This window comes from Elephantulus edwardii, unplaced genomic scaffold (assembly GCF_000299155.1).
Source record: "Elephantulus edwardii isolate Elephantulus edwardi_28Jun2011 unplaced genomic scaffold, EleEdw1.0 scaffold00164, whole genome shotgun sequence".
In the NCBI taxonomy this organism is placed as follows: Eukaryota; Metazoa; Chordata; class Mammalia; order Macroscelidea; family Macroscelididae; genus Elephantulus; species Elephantulus edwardii.
In genome coordinates this window covers 3,233,257-3,252,213 of record NW_006399914.1, presented here as the reverse complement: position 1 = coordinate 3,252,213, position 18,957 = coordinate 3,233,257, and the positions used below count along the sequence as shown (strand labels likewise).

Sequence of the window (18,957 nt, the reverse complement as noted above, 5' to 3'; positions counted from 1 at the left end):
TTAATCATGAAAGGGTGTTGGATTTTATCAAAGGCTTTTTCTGCATCAATTGATAGGACCATATGGTTCTTGTTCTTTGCCTTGTTGATGTGTTTTATTGATATTGAGATATAATCCATACTGAAGGTTATAGTCCTTCAAAAAGTACCTCAAGTCCTCCTCACTTTCAGCAACCAAGGTTGTGTCATATGCATAAAACAGGCTATTGATGAGTGTTCTTCTGATACTGATGCCACAGTCTTCTCATAGAGCCTGGCTTCTTGAGTTATTTGCTCAGCATGTAGATTGAATAGATATGAAGAAAGGCTTGAACCCTGGTTATGTTTGCACAACAGTTTCTTGGTCCAGGTAAAAGTTTCTCATGGGTACAATGTAGTATTCTGAAATTCCCATTCTTCTCAATGTTAGCTGTAATTTGTTATGATCCACATGGTCAAATGGGTAAATGTCTATGGTTTTTTATTCTGCTCCATTTTTCTGTGTATCTGTCATTTTACCAGTATCATGCCGTTTTGGTTTTTATGGCTGTGCAGTAGGGTTTGTTTTTTTAAAAAAATTTATTTTTGTTGTCATTGTTGTTAAGTTTTAAGCAGCTCTCATAAACTCCATCTTTAAATACTTGTATAAATCATATGGAGAGCAATCCCAAAATATTAATACCCAGAGAAATTATATGACTTGCCTATGTGTGGTAGGTAGGTTTTGAAATCAAAGAGTGCTATGCATCCCACTTGATGTTTGTTTTACAGAAGTATTTTGCTTATTTGGTATCTCTCTCCTTTTCAAATAAACTTGAATATTGCCTTTTCTATCTCTTTGAAAAATACATTTAGTATCTGTATTGAGATTACATTAAACAGGTTGATTGCTTTTGGTAGGATTGTCATTTTCACTATATTGAGTCTTTCTATGCATGAACAAAGAACATTTTTTCCATTTAGTTAGGTCTCTTATTGTTTCTCACAGTAGTGTTTTGTAGTTTTCTTTATAAAAGTTTCTTTTTTTTGGTCACTTATGAGGTTTATTTCCAAGTATATCAATTTGTGATTGGCTATTGTAAATGGTACTGCTTTCTTGGTTTCCTTCTCTTCATTTTCTTTGTTATTCTAAAGGAATCCCATTAATTTTGTATATTGATCTTATAGCTTACCACTCTATTAGACTACTAGGTCTAACAATTTCTCTATTGAGTCCTTGGGGTTTTTTGTGTACAATATCATATTGTCTGCATACAGTGAGAGTTTTACCACTTCTTTGATAATCTGGATGCCTCTTATTTCCTTCTCTTGTCATATTGTCCTAGCAAGTACTTTCAAAATAATATTGAATAGGATGTCTATCAGTAAATATTTGGATTGAGAAATTGTGGTACATTCACACAATGGAATACCATGCAGCACTCAGAAACAACGATTTTGAAAACTACTATGTAACATGGGAGAGGCTAGATAATATTATGCTGCATGAACTAACTCAGGCTCACAAGGACAATTACTGTATAAAACCATTATTTTAAAAACATAGGATGACTAGTAAGATGTGTATGGATAAAAGAAGGAAGTAGAGGGGGCAGAGGACTCAGGGTAGGGAAAGAGGAAAATCATGGGGTCACAGAGTCACAGGGTCCCATAGTAGAGGGACAAGGTGTAAGAATTAGGAACTATCCAGTGGGGATATGAAAAGATGAGATGATAAGAGGCATAAATCAATGGTAATTAATTTTATAAGACACAATATATGGGAATGATAAGAAACATAATGTGAATGAAAAAACAAAATAAAATTAAAAAAATTAAAACTCTCTCTCTCTGCAAAACAATTTGTAAAGAAAAAAAAAGACAAGTCACAGCTTGGGAGAAAAGATTTTCAAAGCATATATATGCTGCAGGATTTGTGTCCAGAAGACATAAAGAACTCGTACAACTCGATAATAACAAACAGCTCAATTAAAAAGTGAGCAGTTCTAACAGATGCTTCACCAAAAAAGATATATGAGTGATAAATAAGACTCTCAATGTCATTAGTCATTACTTAAACCCATAATGAGATAACATTGTAGCTATTGATATGTTTAAAAGCAAATAAACAGACAAATAATACCAAACTGTCAAGAATGTAGAGCAACTGGGACACATGCATTACTTGTAGAAATACAAAATGACCCTGCTAGTTTGGAGAAATGTTTGGCAGTTTTCTATAAACATTAATGCATATTTACTTTGCAATGAGAAATAAAATATGTCTGCACTAATAGCAACTAGTGGTCTCACTAGGTGTATTTGAACCACCAACCTTTAGAATAGTAACCAAACACTGTGGCACCATCTGAATCATTTGGCCCCAACCTACCCTCCCAGACTCACCTTGTGCTGTTTCTCTCTAGGACCTATATGGACTAAAGGCCTTAAAAGTTCCCAAGTATGTTATTATCATGTGCTTCCTTGACTTTTATTTTACCTCCTGTATAGAATATCCTTTCCTAATTGATTAACCCCTGGTCTTCTTAAAACAACAACAGCAAAATTAAAAATATTGCTTATTTGCTTATTCAGTACATGTTTTTCTTGGCCTTAGGGACCCAATCCATGAACCATGAATGTTTTCTTGGAAGATTCTAATAGAGATTTACTACTTTTTGCCTTTTTCTGAAGATTTGCTTCATGTCACTATCAAAATACTTATTACATTATGTTAATTGTTATGTATAAATCTGTGAACTCTTTGAGGTCAAAGACTATATCTTATTCATTACAACTTTGAAGGCAGAAGGGTACATAAACAGATAGTTTATGGCACTTGGCACCACATGTAATCTGGCTAAAATAACAGTTTTATTACATTATGTTACCTTGGCAAGTCATTAACTCTTTGAATCCAAATTTTTCAAATGACAAAATGAGACTAATACAAAATTCCATCATTAGGGTTAAATGAGTTTATGGCATATAATAGGTGCTCAGCATGTCTATTACAATAATAGTAAGTAGTTGTTGTTGTGTGCCTTTGAGCCAGAATTGACCCATAGCTCACCCTCCAGCCACTTTTCAGAGATTGTGTATGACACGGGAGGAGATTACCTGTCCTTCTCCCATGGAGCAGATGATTGAGTTGAACCATGTGCCTTTGGAGTTGCAGCGCATACCATTAGGCCACCAGAGCTCCTTGATAATAATAATTGTTGTTGTGTGCCAGTGAGTAACTTGAGACCCATAATGATCCTATGTATAACATCTCTGAACTCTGCTCTATCTTGTGCCAACATTATTGTCTCTGTACACCTACCCCCATCAACCCAGTCACTGAATTAATTCATCCCATTGAGGGTCTTCTTGTGATAATCATTATTATAATAATAGTAATAGGAGCTCTGGTGACCTAGGGGTAAGGAATTTCACTGTCAACCCCAAGGAATTCTGTTCAAATATGCCAGTGGCTCTCCACGGGAGAAATCAGCAACCTCCTCCCATGCAAATAACTGCCTCTGACAACTTGCTGGAAGATCAGGTGGGAGTTGTCCCAACTCAGTAGTGCACAATTACAACATTATTATATTACACTGTTGTTGTTAAGTGCCATTGAGTCCCCTGAGCCTCATAGTGACCCTATGTACTATAGCTCTGAAGCCTACCCTGTCCTTGGCCAGTCTTACTGACTCCAGCACATCTACTCACGTTGCCCCAGTTACTGTATCAATCCATCTCATCCAGGGTCTTCCTCTCATTTTGTCCCTTCACCTTTCTGAGCTTGATGTCCTTCTCCAAGAATAATTTTCTCCTGGCCATGTGCCCAAAGTATGTGAAACGGAGCTTCAAAATCCTAGTTTCCAAAGAGAAACTTGGTTTCACTGTCTTTAAAAAATACCTATTTGTTTTCTTGGTGGTCCTCGATGTGTTCTGATACACATCTGACTCTTCTCCAGCACTACAACTTGAAGGCCTTGATTCTTCTTTTGTCATCCTTGGTCATTGTCAAGCTCTCTGATGCATACCAAGGAGTTGTGAAAACCATGGCCTGGATCAGGCGCACCTTAGTCTCTAGACTGACATCAGACTCTAGAGAGGTCCCTGACCTTGCAGATTTTCCCAATGCAATTAATCTTCTGATTTCCTGACTGCTGGTGCCAAGAGTGTTGATTGTGGAGCTGAACAAGTTGTAATTATTAACAACCTCAATCTCTTCTCCATCCATTATAGTGCTGCCAGTTGGTCCAGTGGTGAAAATCTTTGTCTTCTTGATGCTAAGCTTCAATCCATTTTGAAGACTACAGTCCGTGACCTTCTGTATCAATAGCTTCAAGTATGCCTCAGTTTCAGCAACAATGTTATATCATCTGCATTACATAGGTTCTTGATGAGTCTTCCTCCAATCCTGATGCTGTATTCCTCCGCATAAAGCCCAGCCTCCTGAATGATCTGTTCTGCATCAAGTAACGTCATTCTCCCAGAATTCCACTGGCTTCATTAACAAGTAGGCACCCTTGCCAAGACATTCAGTCTCAGGCTTGAATTACATTACATTATACAGTTAATATTCACAGCACCCATAGAAACTCAGTAAATAATATTTGTTTGACCCTATAGGTAGGTAGTCTTTTGGAAAACTCAAAACTATAAAAAGCCCTTCTTATCTTACCTGGTTTCTTATAAGTCACATAGACGTAAAGGAAGAACTCAATCACATAAGTGATGACAGCTGCCCACCAGTTGATGACAAACATGACTGCACAGCACAAAACAGCTCCAAAAAGAGATACCCACATGTTGTAAATTCCATATGCTGGTCTCCATCCTAAATGTTAAAAAAAATTATATATATATATATATATACACACACACACACACACACACACACACACACACACACAAGGAACATTTTCAAGCCACTACCTTCATACAATTGCATGTTAATACAATAGAACCAACATGATTTGTTTTATTTGGGTGTAGAATTTTTAGATTAAGTTCTTAATGCTGTTAGTATTTTCTGAGTCTCTGGTTTATTTTATAAAAGGACATTAAGAAAATGTGACCCACTTAGTCACTGCTGTTGAGTCTGAGCTGACTCAGAACTGACCTACCATGTGGTTTTCAGAGGATGTAAATCATACGAGAAGGAGCTCTGGTGGACTAGTGGCAAGAAGTTGCACTGCAGTCATAAAGGCATGGGATTCAAGACCACCAACTGCTCCACGGGAGAAGGATGAGCCATCTCCTACCGTGCTATTAACTGCCTCTAAAAACCCACTGGAGGGTCAGCTATGGGTCAATTCAACAACAACAACAAATAAGATGAGAGAAGATTGCCCATTTCTTCCCTCTATATTGGTGGATTTGAACCACTAGAGAGGTGCCACCATTGGGGTAGCAGCACAACTCAGCTGCTAACTCACTTGGACACCAGAGCTCTCTAAGAAAACATTAAACATCTGAAAAACATGTCATTCATGAGCTTTCTGTATCTCTGATATTCTCTGATAAACCAGAAAAACCCCCAAACCCACTGCCATTGAATTGACACTAATTTTCCTTCAGGTTTTGGAGGCTGTAAATCTTCATAGAGAGACACTACTTATTTTTACTCAGCAGTAAAGATGGGAATCTCACTTTCAACAAAGAAGAGGAAGCAAGGTCTTTGGGCCAAAGGCTCCTTCATCTGTCAGACCAAGATCTATGCAAGAGCAGCAGCAGCCTCAGTATAGAACCAGACTGACATAAGCTAGAACAGACTGTGACTCCTGCTAGGGCACTTCACCCAACCTTATGGCAGGACTGAAAGAAGATGTCATAATTGGAAGAACTAAGGGAAATTTTAAACACTGACCTACACCATGAAGCTGATGGTCAAAGGGCCTGTGAGCACACATGAGAAGTTGTCTGAACTTGTAGGAATTATAATCTATTACCAGCCCAAATTGTAACCAGTTAACTTTCTCAATAAGCCCCATGACCATGAGTATGGTGCTGTGAGATCTGTGTAGTCATTGCAATAGATTTTGGACCTAGTAGAGCAAGATTGGTGAAGAAATTTGTAGAAGTAGGTGCAGAAGCTTGGGAGACAATGTCTGGCTTTATAGGAAATGTTTTTGTCTTGTGGATGTTGTTAATAGGGATAATTTTCCTTTGTGGAGGTAGTAGAGCTCAGATTCAGCTGTCCCCGTGCTGACTATGCTCTTTTAATACCATCTGACAGTCTTCCCATACTACAAAATCAGAACCATCTCATTTCTCTACCATCAAGAGTTAAAAGAGTCAAGAAGTGAAGAGAGAATAGAATCCAGCAAGTGGGAAGGTTGAACACTTTGGTGGTCCAAGAAGGAGAAGGTAAAAGAATATGGATAGATAAATTGTCCTCATGGAGAAAACAAAGCTTGAATTTCATCCCCTGGAGAAGAAAAGGTATCATTATATAGTAATTCATTGGTTCTGGCTCATAGTGACCCTATAGAACAGAGTAGAAGTGCCTCATACATAACCAAAGAAGCAAAAGAAAAGAGAAACAAACCACCAAACCCGCTGTTGATGGGTGGATTCTGAGTCGTGAAACCCATCTTTGGGGCTTTTTCAAGGCTGCACATCTTTAAGGATGCCAGCATCTGCTGAATTCAAACCACCAACATTTTGGTTAGTTAACCAATGTGTAATGCACTAGGCATCTACTCTCCTTTAGAATTGTTCCAGATTGGTTCTGAGGAGACCTTCCATCAGATTTCCAATGTCATATATGGTTATAAATACTTCTCGGAGGATACTGCCTCCCTTCCTCCTGAGGAGCAGCTGATTGATTTAAACTTCTTTTTGTTTGTAACAGGGCATTCATTTGTCACCAGAATTCTTCTTAACTAATTTCAAAATTCAGAGTTGCCAAAACACAACAGTTATAAAAATTTTCAAGAGCAATTTCCTAAGTAGCCACAAGATGGAAATAGTACTACAAGAACATCACTAGACACATCATTTTTCAATGAATCTGGCTTTATCTCTTTATCTCTTCTTCCTTCCCTTCCAGCCTCTCTGTCTCCCTCTTTTTCTCTGTATGTGTGTATGTGTGTGTGAGAGACAGACTGAGGCAGAGAGACAGAGAGAGAGAGTGAGAGGCATTCTCTGGGATATCCATGTGTCCTCCTCTATGTGATGTTCAGTTTTCATCTTTTGCTCTCACTGGCTCCTTTCTTTCTTCCTTTCTACTCAGTCTCTGGCTTATCTCTGTATTTCACATTGTTATTAAAAGCTGACCATAGTATAACATTAGGGGCACATAGTGCCATGATTTTTAAAAATATAATCTTTGAATAAAGCTTTCTGCTTAAAAGAACAAGAGAAAAAGGAAAACTTTTTCAGGAAAAAAATTAAACTAATACAATAAACTATGGTGGCCTAGTGGTAAGAAGCTGTGCTACTACCCCAAAGGCACAGAGTGCAAATGCACTAGCTGCTCTGTGGGAGAAGGGTGAGCAATCCCCCCCCCCAGCCATGTACTACTTCTGAAAACCCACTGGAGGGTCAGCTATGAGTTGGTTCTAATTTAAGGGCACAAAACAACAAGAAATTAGTCCCCAAATATTTTTTTACATAGTAGTGTTCCTTGGTGAATAAAGTTTCTCATTCCATCTCTGTTTCCTCTCATTTACATTAAAGTTTCCAAAGGAGGATTGAATTGTAATGGGTCCCTAAAATCTGGAAATGTATGTTGTTGTTAAGTGCCATCGAGTCTCAGGCGACTCATAGTGACTCTATGAAGGAGAGTCCTCAACGCTTGGGTGCCTTTCATCCTCTCCCCAGGTTCATAGGGTTTCCGGAGGCAAGTTATTATGAAAGTGGATGCCACTCCTCCTTCCAAGCTGGGTCTGTATGTATCCTTGATAATTCTCATCACCGTGAAGAACTTTCTGAAGATCAGTAATCTTAAGTCTCACTTCTGGTGGAAAGGCAGAAGAAATTCTATTTTATTCTATTGGTTAATCAAAGCCAAGAAGAGGAGCAGGGTGATGGCACAGAGAAAGGTTCTTTGGTGTGATAATTTAAGCCACTTTGAACTACAGTCTCAGGAATGGGCCGAGGTCACCAGCATCAACATGCCAGCTTCTAATGTGAATCCGCATTACTGCACTCAGCAGGTAATTATGGGAACTACTCATCCTTCTCTTCTGCACTATGGGCAGGAAACAAATTGATAGTAAGGAACTTTCAAATATATACATTTATTCCACTTCTGTGGTCACTTTCACCCTGGAAATAAATAGTGGTGTTTTTCTACTGCTGAAATAAATGTGGTTTCTCTTGCAATGAATAATTTATTGCCATGGGAGAAAATTGACTTTACGGTTGGTCAAAAAGGCCATTGCTCAAATGATTCTTTTTCTATTTCAGAAGTCATCCCCCAACTTACCAAAATAAAGTGGATTATGCTGCCTACTAGGATATGAGGAAACATATCAACACAGGTTTAGGACTTTACATGGATTTATTTCCTTTTTAGCGAGCCCTAGTTGTGTCATCTGCAGCCAGTTCTGTTGCTAACCCAGAGGCTGTGCTTCTCCCTTGTTTAAAACCCACCAGTGTATTTGCAGGAGGAAGATGGGCAATCTCCTCTTGCAATTTACTGTCTCAGAAACTCAATGGAGAGTCTCTATGAGTTGGAATAAACTTGAGTTGGTTTCATTTTATTTACTCAGACAAATTTTGTTTATATTGTTTTGTTTTGAAGAGTCAACTTACCTGGAGATTTGGCATAAGAGGCATGAAAGCAGGAGAAATTAATAAGTGCATATGAGGCCAGGAAAAAGTTGGAGATAATGGGAGCAATGACGTTCAGTTCCGCTGTAAAAGAAGCAAAATTCAGTATGTACATATGAGTGATGAGACTAGGGACTGAACAGCTGTTATAGCCTGGAAGCTTGACTTTATTTGGAAATTGGAAACACAGCTAGCATTTGTCAAAGTTTAAGAAGTTAGTAATTTTTCTTTGTGGTTGCATTAACTGTAGAATATATTCTTAGAGTTTCATAAAAACCTACCAACCAGAAACCAGACAGTCTAGACCTCTACCAACAGAAATTTAAGTGAAAGCACATAGAGGATTGGGAGCTGGGCAGATAATAGAGTCTACTGTAGCTGTTCTGGAGGTACCAGATCTTCTTTTCATTATCTGCTGCATATACCATTAAAAGACTTTGCAAGGTGACAGGTTAGTGAAATCCCAGTATGCCAGCAAATTCTAACTGGAAATCTCATGATATATTCCCAAAATGTTCTCTCACTTTGAGAAGTGTTGATAGTCATTTATGCTTCTTTACATCTCTGGTGAACCCTACCTAGCATAGTTCAATCAAGATACTTTTGATGTCATAGCTAACCATCCAGTATGATTTAATCCCAACTGAATAATGTGATATAATAAATAATACAGAAACGTCAAGATCATTTTAATGCTGTGGCTAACTATCCAATATTATTTAATCCCAAGTGGATTATGTGATCTAATAAATAATATAGAAATATCCCCATTTATGTCAAGATCAGATTCCTGTTAGCATCACTGATGGAAATGCAGACGGTTGGTGGGCAGGATTCTAACACAAGGACAGTAGGAAGGAAAAGTAAGCAGTTGTTCCCAATCAATTCTGATTCAAAATGGCCCTATGTGTGTCAAAGAATTATGTTCCATAGGTTTTACAATGGCTGATATTTCAAAAGGAGACCACCAGACATTGCTTCTGCAGTGCCTCTCAAACCCAACTCATTGCTGTCAAGTCAGAACCATCTCATAGCTGACCCTCCAACAGGCTTTCCACAGATCATATAGAAGGAGATTGTCCATCTTTTTCCTGAGGAGACCCTGGTGAAATCAAACTGCCAGAGAAGCAGGCAAGGCCTCTGAGCTAGCAGCATGATCCCTTATCGACTAGCATACCACCAAAGCTTCTTTTAGGTGACTCAAACCCCCAGTCATTGGGTTAGTGGCTAACTATTGGCATTATCCAGAAATCACTAAACAAAAACAACTGCTGAAACTGGCTCTCCAAACCCTGAGGTGGCTTGTGGATGAAGAATTGTGTGGCAAACTAAGAGACAGGTAGTTCGAATCCATGGAAGATAAAAGGGCAGTTTCTTTTGTGATTTACAGCCTCTAAAAATCTGCTGGAGGGTCAGCTATGAGTCAGTCCCAACTCGACAGCAATGAGTTGAGTTTTTAAGGCTTGAGGTCCTAAAATGTGACATGGGACAGTAGTTTGTGGTCTTGAAAGGTAAATTATGTAGAGGGACCTTTGTATGTAACCACTTTTGTTTCATATATTTTTTTTAATCTAACACACTTAGTAATATTTCTCCCTCTCCAATCTTGTACAAACTTGATGAGGATCGATGGATTACAGTCACTTTGTCCTCAATGGGCCTGAAATTATGCAATGGGGTTACATCCTCACCAGCTAGCACCCCTGAGCTCTGAAAGGCTCTGCCCAACTTGCCGTAGTATAGAAACAATTGTACTTCAGCTTTTGCTTCTTTTCTTCTGACAGGCTCAACAGGAAAGATGATGCCTTAGGGAAGAGCAAGGAATGTGCAGACTAAAGTTGATGAATGTGTTTCTCTGAATTTATGTGTCTGTCTTTGGAAATCGAGACAAGATTACAGTCTAGGGAAGTGGTTAAATGATGGTATGTCAACGAATTCCACAGGGAACTGGCAAAAATGCAGATTCCATATCCTCAGTGGTTCTTGCTCAATAATTCTGGGGCTAGCCTTGAAAAGTTTGCACTTTAACAAGTACTTGGATGATGATACAAGTAATACTTTGAGTAATATTAATACAGGCAATTCAATTTACCTGTGAGCCCAAGAGAAGTAGCAGCTGAGGGTATCTTTCCTATCAGATAATATTGGGCAGGTTGGGGGAAAGGAAGAATTTCACTGCATTTGGTTGGATGGACCACATACAAAGAAGATATAAAAGTCCATCATCTACTTCAAGTTCCTCAAAAGCCCTTTACAGGCAAGGATTTCTCATTTCCTTCTTAGACAGACTCCAATACTCCCCAACGGGCTATTGGACATAAAAGAGGTAATTTCTCAAGCTAAAAGGAAAGCCAGATGAATAATTAGGATTCTTTGGTTTTTAGAGAGAACAAGAAAACTACGAACCAATGAGAATGAACGCCATGGCAATGACAAAGGTGAGAAAATACCCCCGCAGGGGTTCGTTGTTTTTCCCATATCCCTTTGCGAAGAACTGCAGGGCTTTGTAGATGTTGTCCTTGCACAGAGCCTAAAGGAAAAGAAGAGGAGACATTTGTCATTTATATCTATGAACCGCCACTTTCCCTAGGTGATTCAAACAAGAAGATTTGGGGAGAGACGAAGTGACACACAATATGAGGCACAAGTTAACACAGCAGTTTATCATTCTTTATATTATCTCAATCAATCTTGAATATGTGGCAGACATAGCACTTGAGCCAGATGCAAGCATTAAACTGTTGCAGAAAATGATGGAGAATGATTGCCAGTCAGAAAGACTATCTCAGGTTGCTCCATATTTGGTGGAGACAGCAGCAGGGAGAGAGCAGCACTGTGCCCCTCTTACCTGGAACACTTTGGGTGCACTGACGAGAGAGGCCAGAGCCGAGGACAGTGTGGCAGAAAAGATCCCAGCAGTGATGAGGGGGGCAAACCCAGACACCATACTCATGACCTTGAGGAAGACAGGTGTAAGGAAGTAAGCTCTGTTGTTGTTAGGTTCTATTAAGTCGTCTACAACTCCATTAGCAACAGCTCTGAACCCTGCCCTATTCTGCACCACCTTCATGATCTCACACACTCCAGCCTGTTGTTACAGTCATTGTGTCTTCTTGAAGGTCTTCCTCTCTTTCTCTGACCCCCAGTTCTTCCCAGTATGATGTCTTTTACCCATGACCAGCCCCTCCTGACAACATGCCTGAAAGATGTGAGATGACGTTTCACCATCCTCCCTCTAAGAAGCATCTTGGTTGCACTTCCTCATTTGTTGGGTTTTTTTGACAGTCCACAATATCTTCAGTACTCTTCTCCAGCAACACAGTACAAAGGCACTGATGCTTTTATGCCATTGTCCAACTTTCAGATGCATAGGAAGCAATTGAAAACCCCATATATCACCTTAGTCTTTAATATCGTTGCTTTTTTGCACTTTGGAGAGGTCCTTAACAGCTGAGTTCCCAGTGTTACACATTTGTTGATCCCTTGACATCTAGTCAACAGTACATGTGATGGTGGGGGAGTGTGTACAAATGCATCTATTTCTGGGATATGGAACCTGCTTTTTACCCTAATTGTTTCTAGGGTGGCTGGGTTTTTTTTTATTTTATTAATTTTAATTAACGTTTACATAGATTTTGAATTTCCATTCATTCATTGTTGCATTTTTCTCCCTGCTCCCACCCCCCAATTTACTTTTCTCTTCGAAAAGTAAAAGAAAAATTCCTTCACTGGTATACAATTCCCCACCCCGCCCACCCCAGTACACTCCACTATGCAACCTTCATTCTGAACTCTTGTCATAACCATAATACTCAACCGTTTACTGCTTTTAAACGGTTCTCTCCCTCATCTGTTTCAATTCAGGATACATTATTGAACTCATCTTTCTCAGTCTCACCCCAACCCTGATGTCAGTCTCGTTTTACAGCAGTGGCAGTATGCAGAATTTGTCCTTTTGTGACTGAGATATTTTTCTCAGCATAATGTCCTCCAGGGTCACCCATTTGAATAATATTTCATAAGTTCCTTGTTTTTCAATGTAACCTAGTATTCCCTTGTGTGAATATACCACAGCTTCTCTATCCATTCATTTGTTGGTAGGCACTTGGTTTTTTGAGTTGGGTTTGGTTTTTTTTTGGTTGTTGATTTCTACACCCGCATGATTTTCAAAATATCAAGATTTCCTTTTCCCTCTTCCCCTAATGAAAATGGCCTTTTATTTTGTGGTTTATAAAAGTAAGAAATGCTAACAACACTAATGAAGACACTAGAAAGAATAAAGGGGGAAGTAATTTCAAGGCTTTTGAGCACACATTCTGCTTCATGGTGAGATGTTTCTTTGAGGATGGGAAACCCTACTCAGTGGAAAATGTTTTCTGTACTAAGATCTGGGAAGGGCCCTGCTGTTGATAAGTCTTTTTGAAGGTATTTTTCTTTCTTCTTCCTGCACACAGAGGCTTGTCAAGCCTTTGCCTTTTCTGTGCTCATTAAACATAATTTTTTAACTCAGACATGATGAAATCCTGTCAATTTAAGTCATTTTGGAATAATAACTTGGGCAGAGTTAATCTCTCTTTGTTGGTTGCTAAAATAGATAAATGGAGCCTTCAGGACAAATTTCCTTCTCCCTCTGCTCCCCGATTATTTAGATAAATTATTATGTCCCAAGTCCTACAGTTATCCCAACCTACCTGTATGGCCTCCTCATTTACCTTAATTTAACTTCCCCCTCATTTACCTTCAAGACAGGTTGATAAAGTGCCTGCACCAATGGGCTCACGCATAGTAGCCATGGCGGAGACAGTTCAGGGTTGACCCATGTTTTGTTCTGTTGAACCTCAGGGTCACTATGTTTGAAAACAACTTGACAGCACATAACAACAACCGCTGCTCACGATCACCCTTGTGGCTCTATCAGGCACAAAGATTCCACACCAGAGGTTTTTTCTAAACTGTGGCCTATTCAAACATAAAATGCTTTTCAAAGGCTAACTAATCTAAGTTTCTCCTCTCCACCAGGAAAGGAACACAATTTTTTGGAAGTTACATAGTTTATCACCCTCCTGGATGATAAAATTCATACAGCAGCCTAATTTCCTCCTGGCACATAAAATGCACCACAGTAATTTGCTACCATGTAATCCTTTTCTTCCTACACAAATATCTGTGTTCAAATTAATCTATAATAAATCAGTGGCTGCACACCCATGTTTATTGCAGTTTTGTTCACAATAGCAAGGCGTTGGAAACAACCTAAGTGCCCATCAACAAGCATGGATATAGAAGCTGTGGTATATTCACACAAGGGAATACTATGCTGTATTGAAAAACAAGGAAATCATGCAATATTATTCAAAATGGGTAACCCTGGAGGACATTATTCCGAGTGAAGTATCTCAGTCACAAAAGGACAAATACTGCATGGTGCCACTGTTGTAAAACAGGACTGACCTTGGGGTTGGAGAGAGACTGAGAAAGATGGGTTCAATAATGTATACTGCATTGAAGCAGATGAGGGAGAAAACTGTTTAAAAGGGATATGTGATTAGGTATTTTTGTCATGACAGGAATCTAGAGCGAAGGCTACATGATGGAGTGGACCTGGGGAAGGGTTTGTAAAACAATGAAAGAATTTTTCTTTTACTTTTCCAAGATGGTAGGGGAGAGCGCTGGAAGGGAAGAATGAATGAATGGAAATCCAAAGTCTCTGTAAATTTTTACTGAAATTAATAATAAATTTAAATAAAATAAAATAAATTAATAAATGTTAAAAAAGCAAGCAATAAATTTTAAAACTTCCAGTAATATATATTAAAATTGTTTTTTCTTCAAAAGACTATAATTGAGTCTTTAAGAATACTAGTTTTTTCACATAGCTCTTCTAGACCCTCATACCTTAAAAAATAAAATTGAATTACTTAAAAAAAAAAATCAGTGGCATAGTTGGAGGTTTCATTACACATAGCACTTTAAAAGGAAAACAATGATGCATTTTAAAAAAATGTTCCGACCTGGAAATTGTTCATCAGCCCATATTGGCATGGTTCATGGCGACATCTTGAAAAGTCATAGCCCAACCCACAGGCCGCGGAACCATTGCAGTTTGTGCCAGAGGTGATGGTGTCATTCATACTCCCAGTGGCATCTCGAACCACACAAGCCCCTGGAGAAACAACCGTGGGTTAGCATTTCTTTAAAATGATTCTGCCTCTTTAAACATTACTTTCCTATCTTTCTTTCACATTTAATTCTTCTTGGGATAAGATGGTAATTGGAAGTTGCCATCTTTTGAGACTCATTCATATTCCCTACTAACTCTGGTATTTCCATTGCCTAGGATAGTTAACCTAGTTCCTGCCTCTAGAAGAAACTTAATGGTTGCAACTCTATTTTGCTTCTTTGTTTCTTAAATGGTCTATGACAGTGCCTTGTCCATGATATGTATTCAATTCACATTTCTGGCTTTGTAATACTGAGTGGGTGTTTTTCAAATGGATAGATTTACTTTCTCACATCTTAGGAAACCAAGGAATGGCATTATATTATTCTAGAAATCAGGAGAACTGAGCCTTTATTTCCCATTATTTATTTTGCCTCATCCATTATGCCAAGCTGACTTTTGAGAATTGTGTGTTTTAACCTCTGCAACATGGATCATCCCAGATTCCCAGAAGCCAGACCTTGAGCCAGCATTTACACTAATGGCCCCATTGACCCACAACTGCTCTTTCTCCTCCCGTGGGAAAAGTGAGGAGATGCAGATGATACACTTTTAGTGGCCAAAACTGGAAGAATCTCTCAAATCAGCCTTCCGGCTTTGTTCATTACCTCATTTTTAGTTTATCTGAGGAAGAAAACCATTTGGGAAGTTTAACTTGTGGCAGTTTCAGTATCATTTTTAAGAACGTCAGTTTCCTAAAGCCCTGGAGCAAAATCTTTTTTGCATGTACCAAGTTTGGAAATGCCACAATACAGCCAGAAACCTTATCCAATTTTCTCATAGAAGAGGCAGCGAGAATTAATCTAAGTACAAATCTCAGTTAATTTTTCTCCTTTTCTAATTTTACTTTCAGCAAGCATAGAATGACTGAGGTATTCCCTGTGATAAAAGGGTCATCCAGCTTCCAGGTGACCCAGCCCAGAGCTACAGTCCCTGTTGTGCACTAAGAGGAGTGTTCTCTTCTTGGTGAGCATGGATGTTCAGAAATCACATTCCTTCCTCTGGCGTAAGGGTGATGTGGCCCCAAATCAGGAGGAGGCATGGCTGCAGGCAGCAGGTGGAACCAAAGGCAGTCTTGAGAATAGCAAGCAAATATACACATTTTCTGTTCACTAGCTATGTGAGGGCTGGCCGCCCACACTGCTAGCAGCTGGGTGGTGTTCTGATTTCCTGCCAACTGGTGACAGTGACATTTCCATATTGGGGACAGAAGCACAAGGATGAGCAGTCATCAATCGCAAATTTTTCTTGCTTTCCTAAGGGTGTTTATTGTCTCCACCCCCCTTCTGACTTCTCTCTTGCTTTTCTTCACATTATTCCCCATTCAATTCACTGCTTCAGAGTGGGAACTGACTCACAGCTGACCCTCCAGCGGGTTTCTGAGGCTTAAAATGACACAGGAGGAGATTGTCTCTCTTTCTTCCAGGGTGCTGGTGGCACGTAGTTTGGGTTAGTATAGCCTCCCACCACCAGGGCAACGAATATGGGTACTGGAAGTAGTAGCTTTGTTCCCAAACCCAAAAATCTGTTGCCATCAAGTTCACTCTTTTTACTGGTAACAAGCCTATTGGACAGAGTAGAACTGCCTCACCAGGTTTCCAAGGTTGTAACCATTATGGAAACAAATTGCCACAACTTTCTCACACAGAGCAACTGATGAATTAGAACCACTGGGCTTTCTCTTAGTCGGTAAGTGAACCAGTGCTCCAGTCAGATTATCCCCTGAAGGAGAAAAATAGCACCCCTTTATGTTCTGGCAGAGTGGTAATCTGGTAAGCACTACCCTGACCCTCACAACTCTCTGGGTGGTATAAGGACTGATGCTCTGGGCTGCTAATCTAAATGTTGGAGGTCAAGGGAATCCAGAAGCAACTAGGAAGAAAGGCATGGCGATCTAGCCACGGAGAACCTTCTGGAACACTGATTTCTTTGGATATACCCATGAGATGGTCACAAGTTAGAAATTGCTTCTTGACAATTTAATTTTTAACCGTGTCCCATAGACCTGCACTAGAGTTTAATTGCATTTAAACCTCTTGAGTATCCAAACCTTAAATTTAGGTGCCAAACAAGAGAACTTAAAATGTTGCTTTTAGCAATGTTTTGTGGTGGTGTGTTTTTTGTTTTGTTTTTTTTTAATCTATGCTCTAAGGTGTGTAGAAAAATGGGACCTCTTACAATCCATATACAACCAATGTACATGCAACTTACCTACACAAATGGCAACTCCGATGTAGGCAACAGTGGTGATAAAAATGGCCAACATGGTTCCTCTAGGGATGGCATCTTGGGGATCCTTTAGAAAGATAATGTGGAGGTAGAAGAGAGAGTAGGGTAGGAAATAAGTCACTTGGAAATATTTCTGCGTTTCCCAACATGCAGGCTTTTTTCAGGTTAACTCTCCAAAGGAAAGATTAGGCAAATGTCCAAGTGTAGAGCTGGAGTTCTTTTCAGACCAAGATAAGATGTTTTGTGGGAAGACAAAAAAATTCTACGAAATTTCATTCTGAATGGGAAAGATCTCTAATTGTTCAAGAGGAAAAAAAAAATATAGGCTAAGCTAGTACATTACTTTGGGGTTTTTTTTTGTATTAAAACCTTCCATTCCCTTCATCTGCTATGAGTTTCATGTAGATAAATCAAACCTTAAAGGATTAGGAAAAAAGTATACAAAGACATGTGGTACCTTGACAATATTCATGTGTATTTATTCATTTTCCATTGTTAGGTTACCTTTAAAAAATTATTTTTGACTAAGCAAAAAGCATGATCTACTTCCAATCCTTCAAATTCCCCATTTGGAAACTAACTTCTGAGTGACTGCTCCAGAAGATATTTAATTTCCATAAGCAGACATAAAGAAAGAGCCAGATTCAAGCTTATATCAGAAAATATCTTTCCCCCCTCTTACTTACAAATGTGTATACACTCACCAAGTCGAGCTCACATCATATATTACTGCATTTTAATTCCCATTTGAGGGATAAATCATGTCATAGTCAATTTCCAAGTAGCATAACTGTTCTAAAGAATTCAGTTCAATTTAACAGGGATTATTAAATAGAGAGTTTAACTGTTCATTGCTTATACAGGGCAGTGCCTGTCATATAGTAAGAATCAATAAATACTGAATTGAGAGACGCACAGTCTCAGTAGGCCTTAGTGCCCCCACCAGAGGGCACGAGTCTCATCAATACAGATGAGCAATCAGTGCTGTCAAACAACAGTTGAGCATTTTTCATACTTAAATCTACTGATCAAGTCAATCATAAAGGTCAGTTCACAGTGAGTGCAGACTTGCTTTGATGGCTGAAAATGGTAATCAAGCCAAGTGAAAGGACCTCTAGGTGGGAACGAGCTAGCCAACTAGAATGTCACTCTCCCATCATGAACTCCTACTTTTTTAGAAATACCTGCAGACAGGGCTTGTTTTGATGCATATTTACACACAGATGCTTTTTTACAATCTATAGTCTCAAAAAAAAAAAAAAAAGAGTGGGCAGGTGTGTGCAATCAAGTGGTATGTGGGAGGGAGAAAGTAATTATAGATCAAATGGACCCCACCCAATTCTCCAATTAATGTGGTGTTTAAAATTGGTTGTGGCAATTAATTATTTTTTAGGCCACAAAGCAATGTGAAGAATTTTTTAAAATGAGAAGACAGGAAATATATGTAAGGGTTAAAGTTATGAAAATAGAAGGCAGTCTTGGAACTAAAATACAAAAACTTAATCCTTTTTTGCACTGTGTACTACCTAAAATGAAGTAGAATTTACATGAGAAAAAAAACTTCACCCTAAGAAATTGGTATGCCAATACATTAATGTATAACCACTTATTCACATTATTTTCTCTGGCTAATAATGGGTGACTGGAATGCAAAAGTCGGGAATAAAGAAGAAAATTCAGTACTTGGAAACATGGACTCGGTGACAGAAATGGAGCTGGAGAGAGAATGGTCGAATTTTGCACAATCAATGACTTATTCATAGCAAATACATTTTT

At 38.9% G+C, this 18,957-nt stretch overlaps 1 protein-coding gene across 2 annotated transcripts in view; it reads right to left on the bottom strand.

Moving 5' to 3' along the window:
* The window catches only part of SLC12A1 (solute carrier family 12 (sodium/potassium/chloride transporter), member 1), a 139,070-nt gene that overhangs the window by 75,659 nt on the left and 44,454 nt on the right, over nt 1-18,957 (bottom strand). For both annotated transcript variants that reach the window (XM_006895292.1, XM_006895293.1), the window contains exons 9-14: nt 17,164-17,248; nt 14,744-14,895; nt 11,581-11,688; nt 11,139-11,262; nt 8,715-8,816; nt 4,633-4,788 (exon numbers count right to left, since the gene is read on the bottom strand). In XM_006895292.1, the coding sequence (XP_006895354.1) occupies nt 4,633-4,788; nt 8,715-8,816; nt 11,139-11,262; nt 11,581-11,688; nt 14,744-14,895; nt 17,164-17,248 (727 nt within the window). The remainder of the gene's footprint in view (nt 1-4,632; nt 4,789-8,714; nt 8,817-11,138; nt 11,263-11,580; nt 11,689-14,743; nt 14,896-17,163; nt 17,249-18,957) is intronic.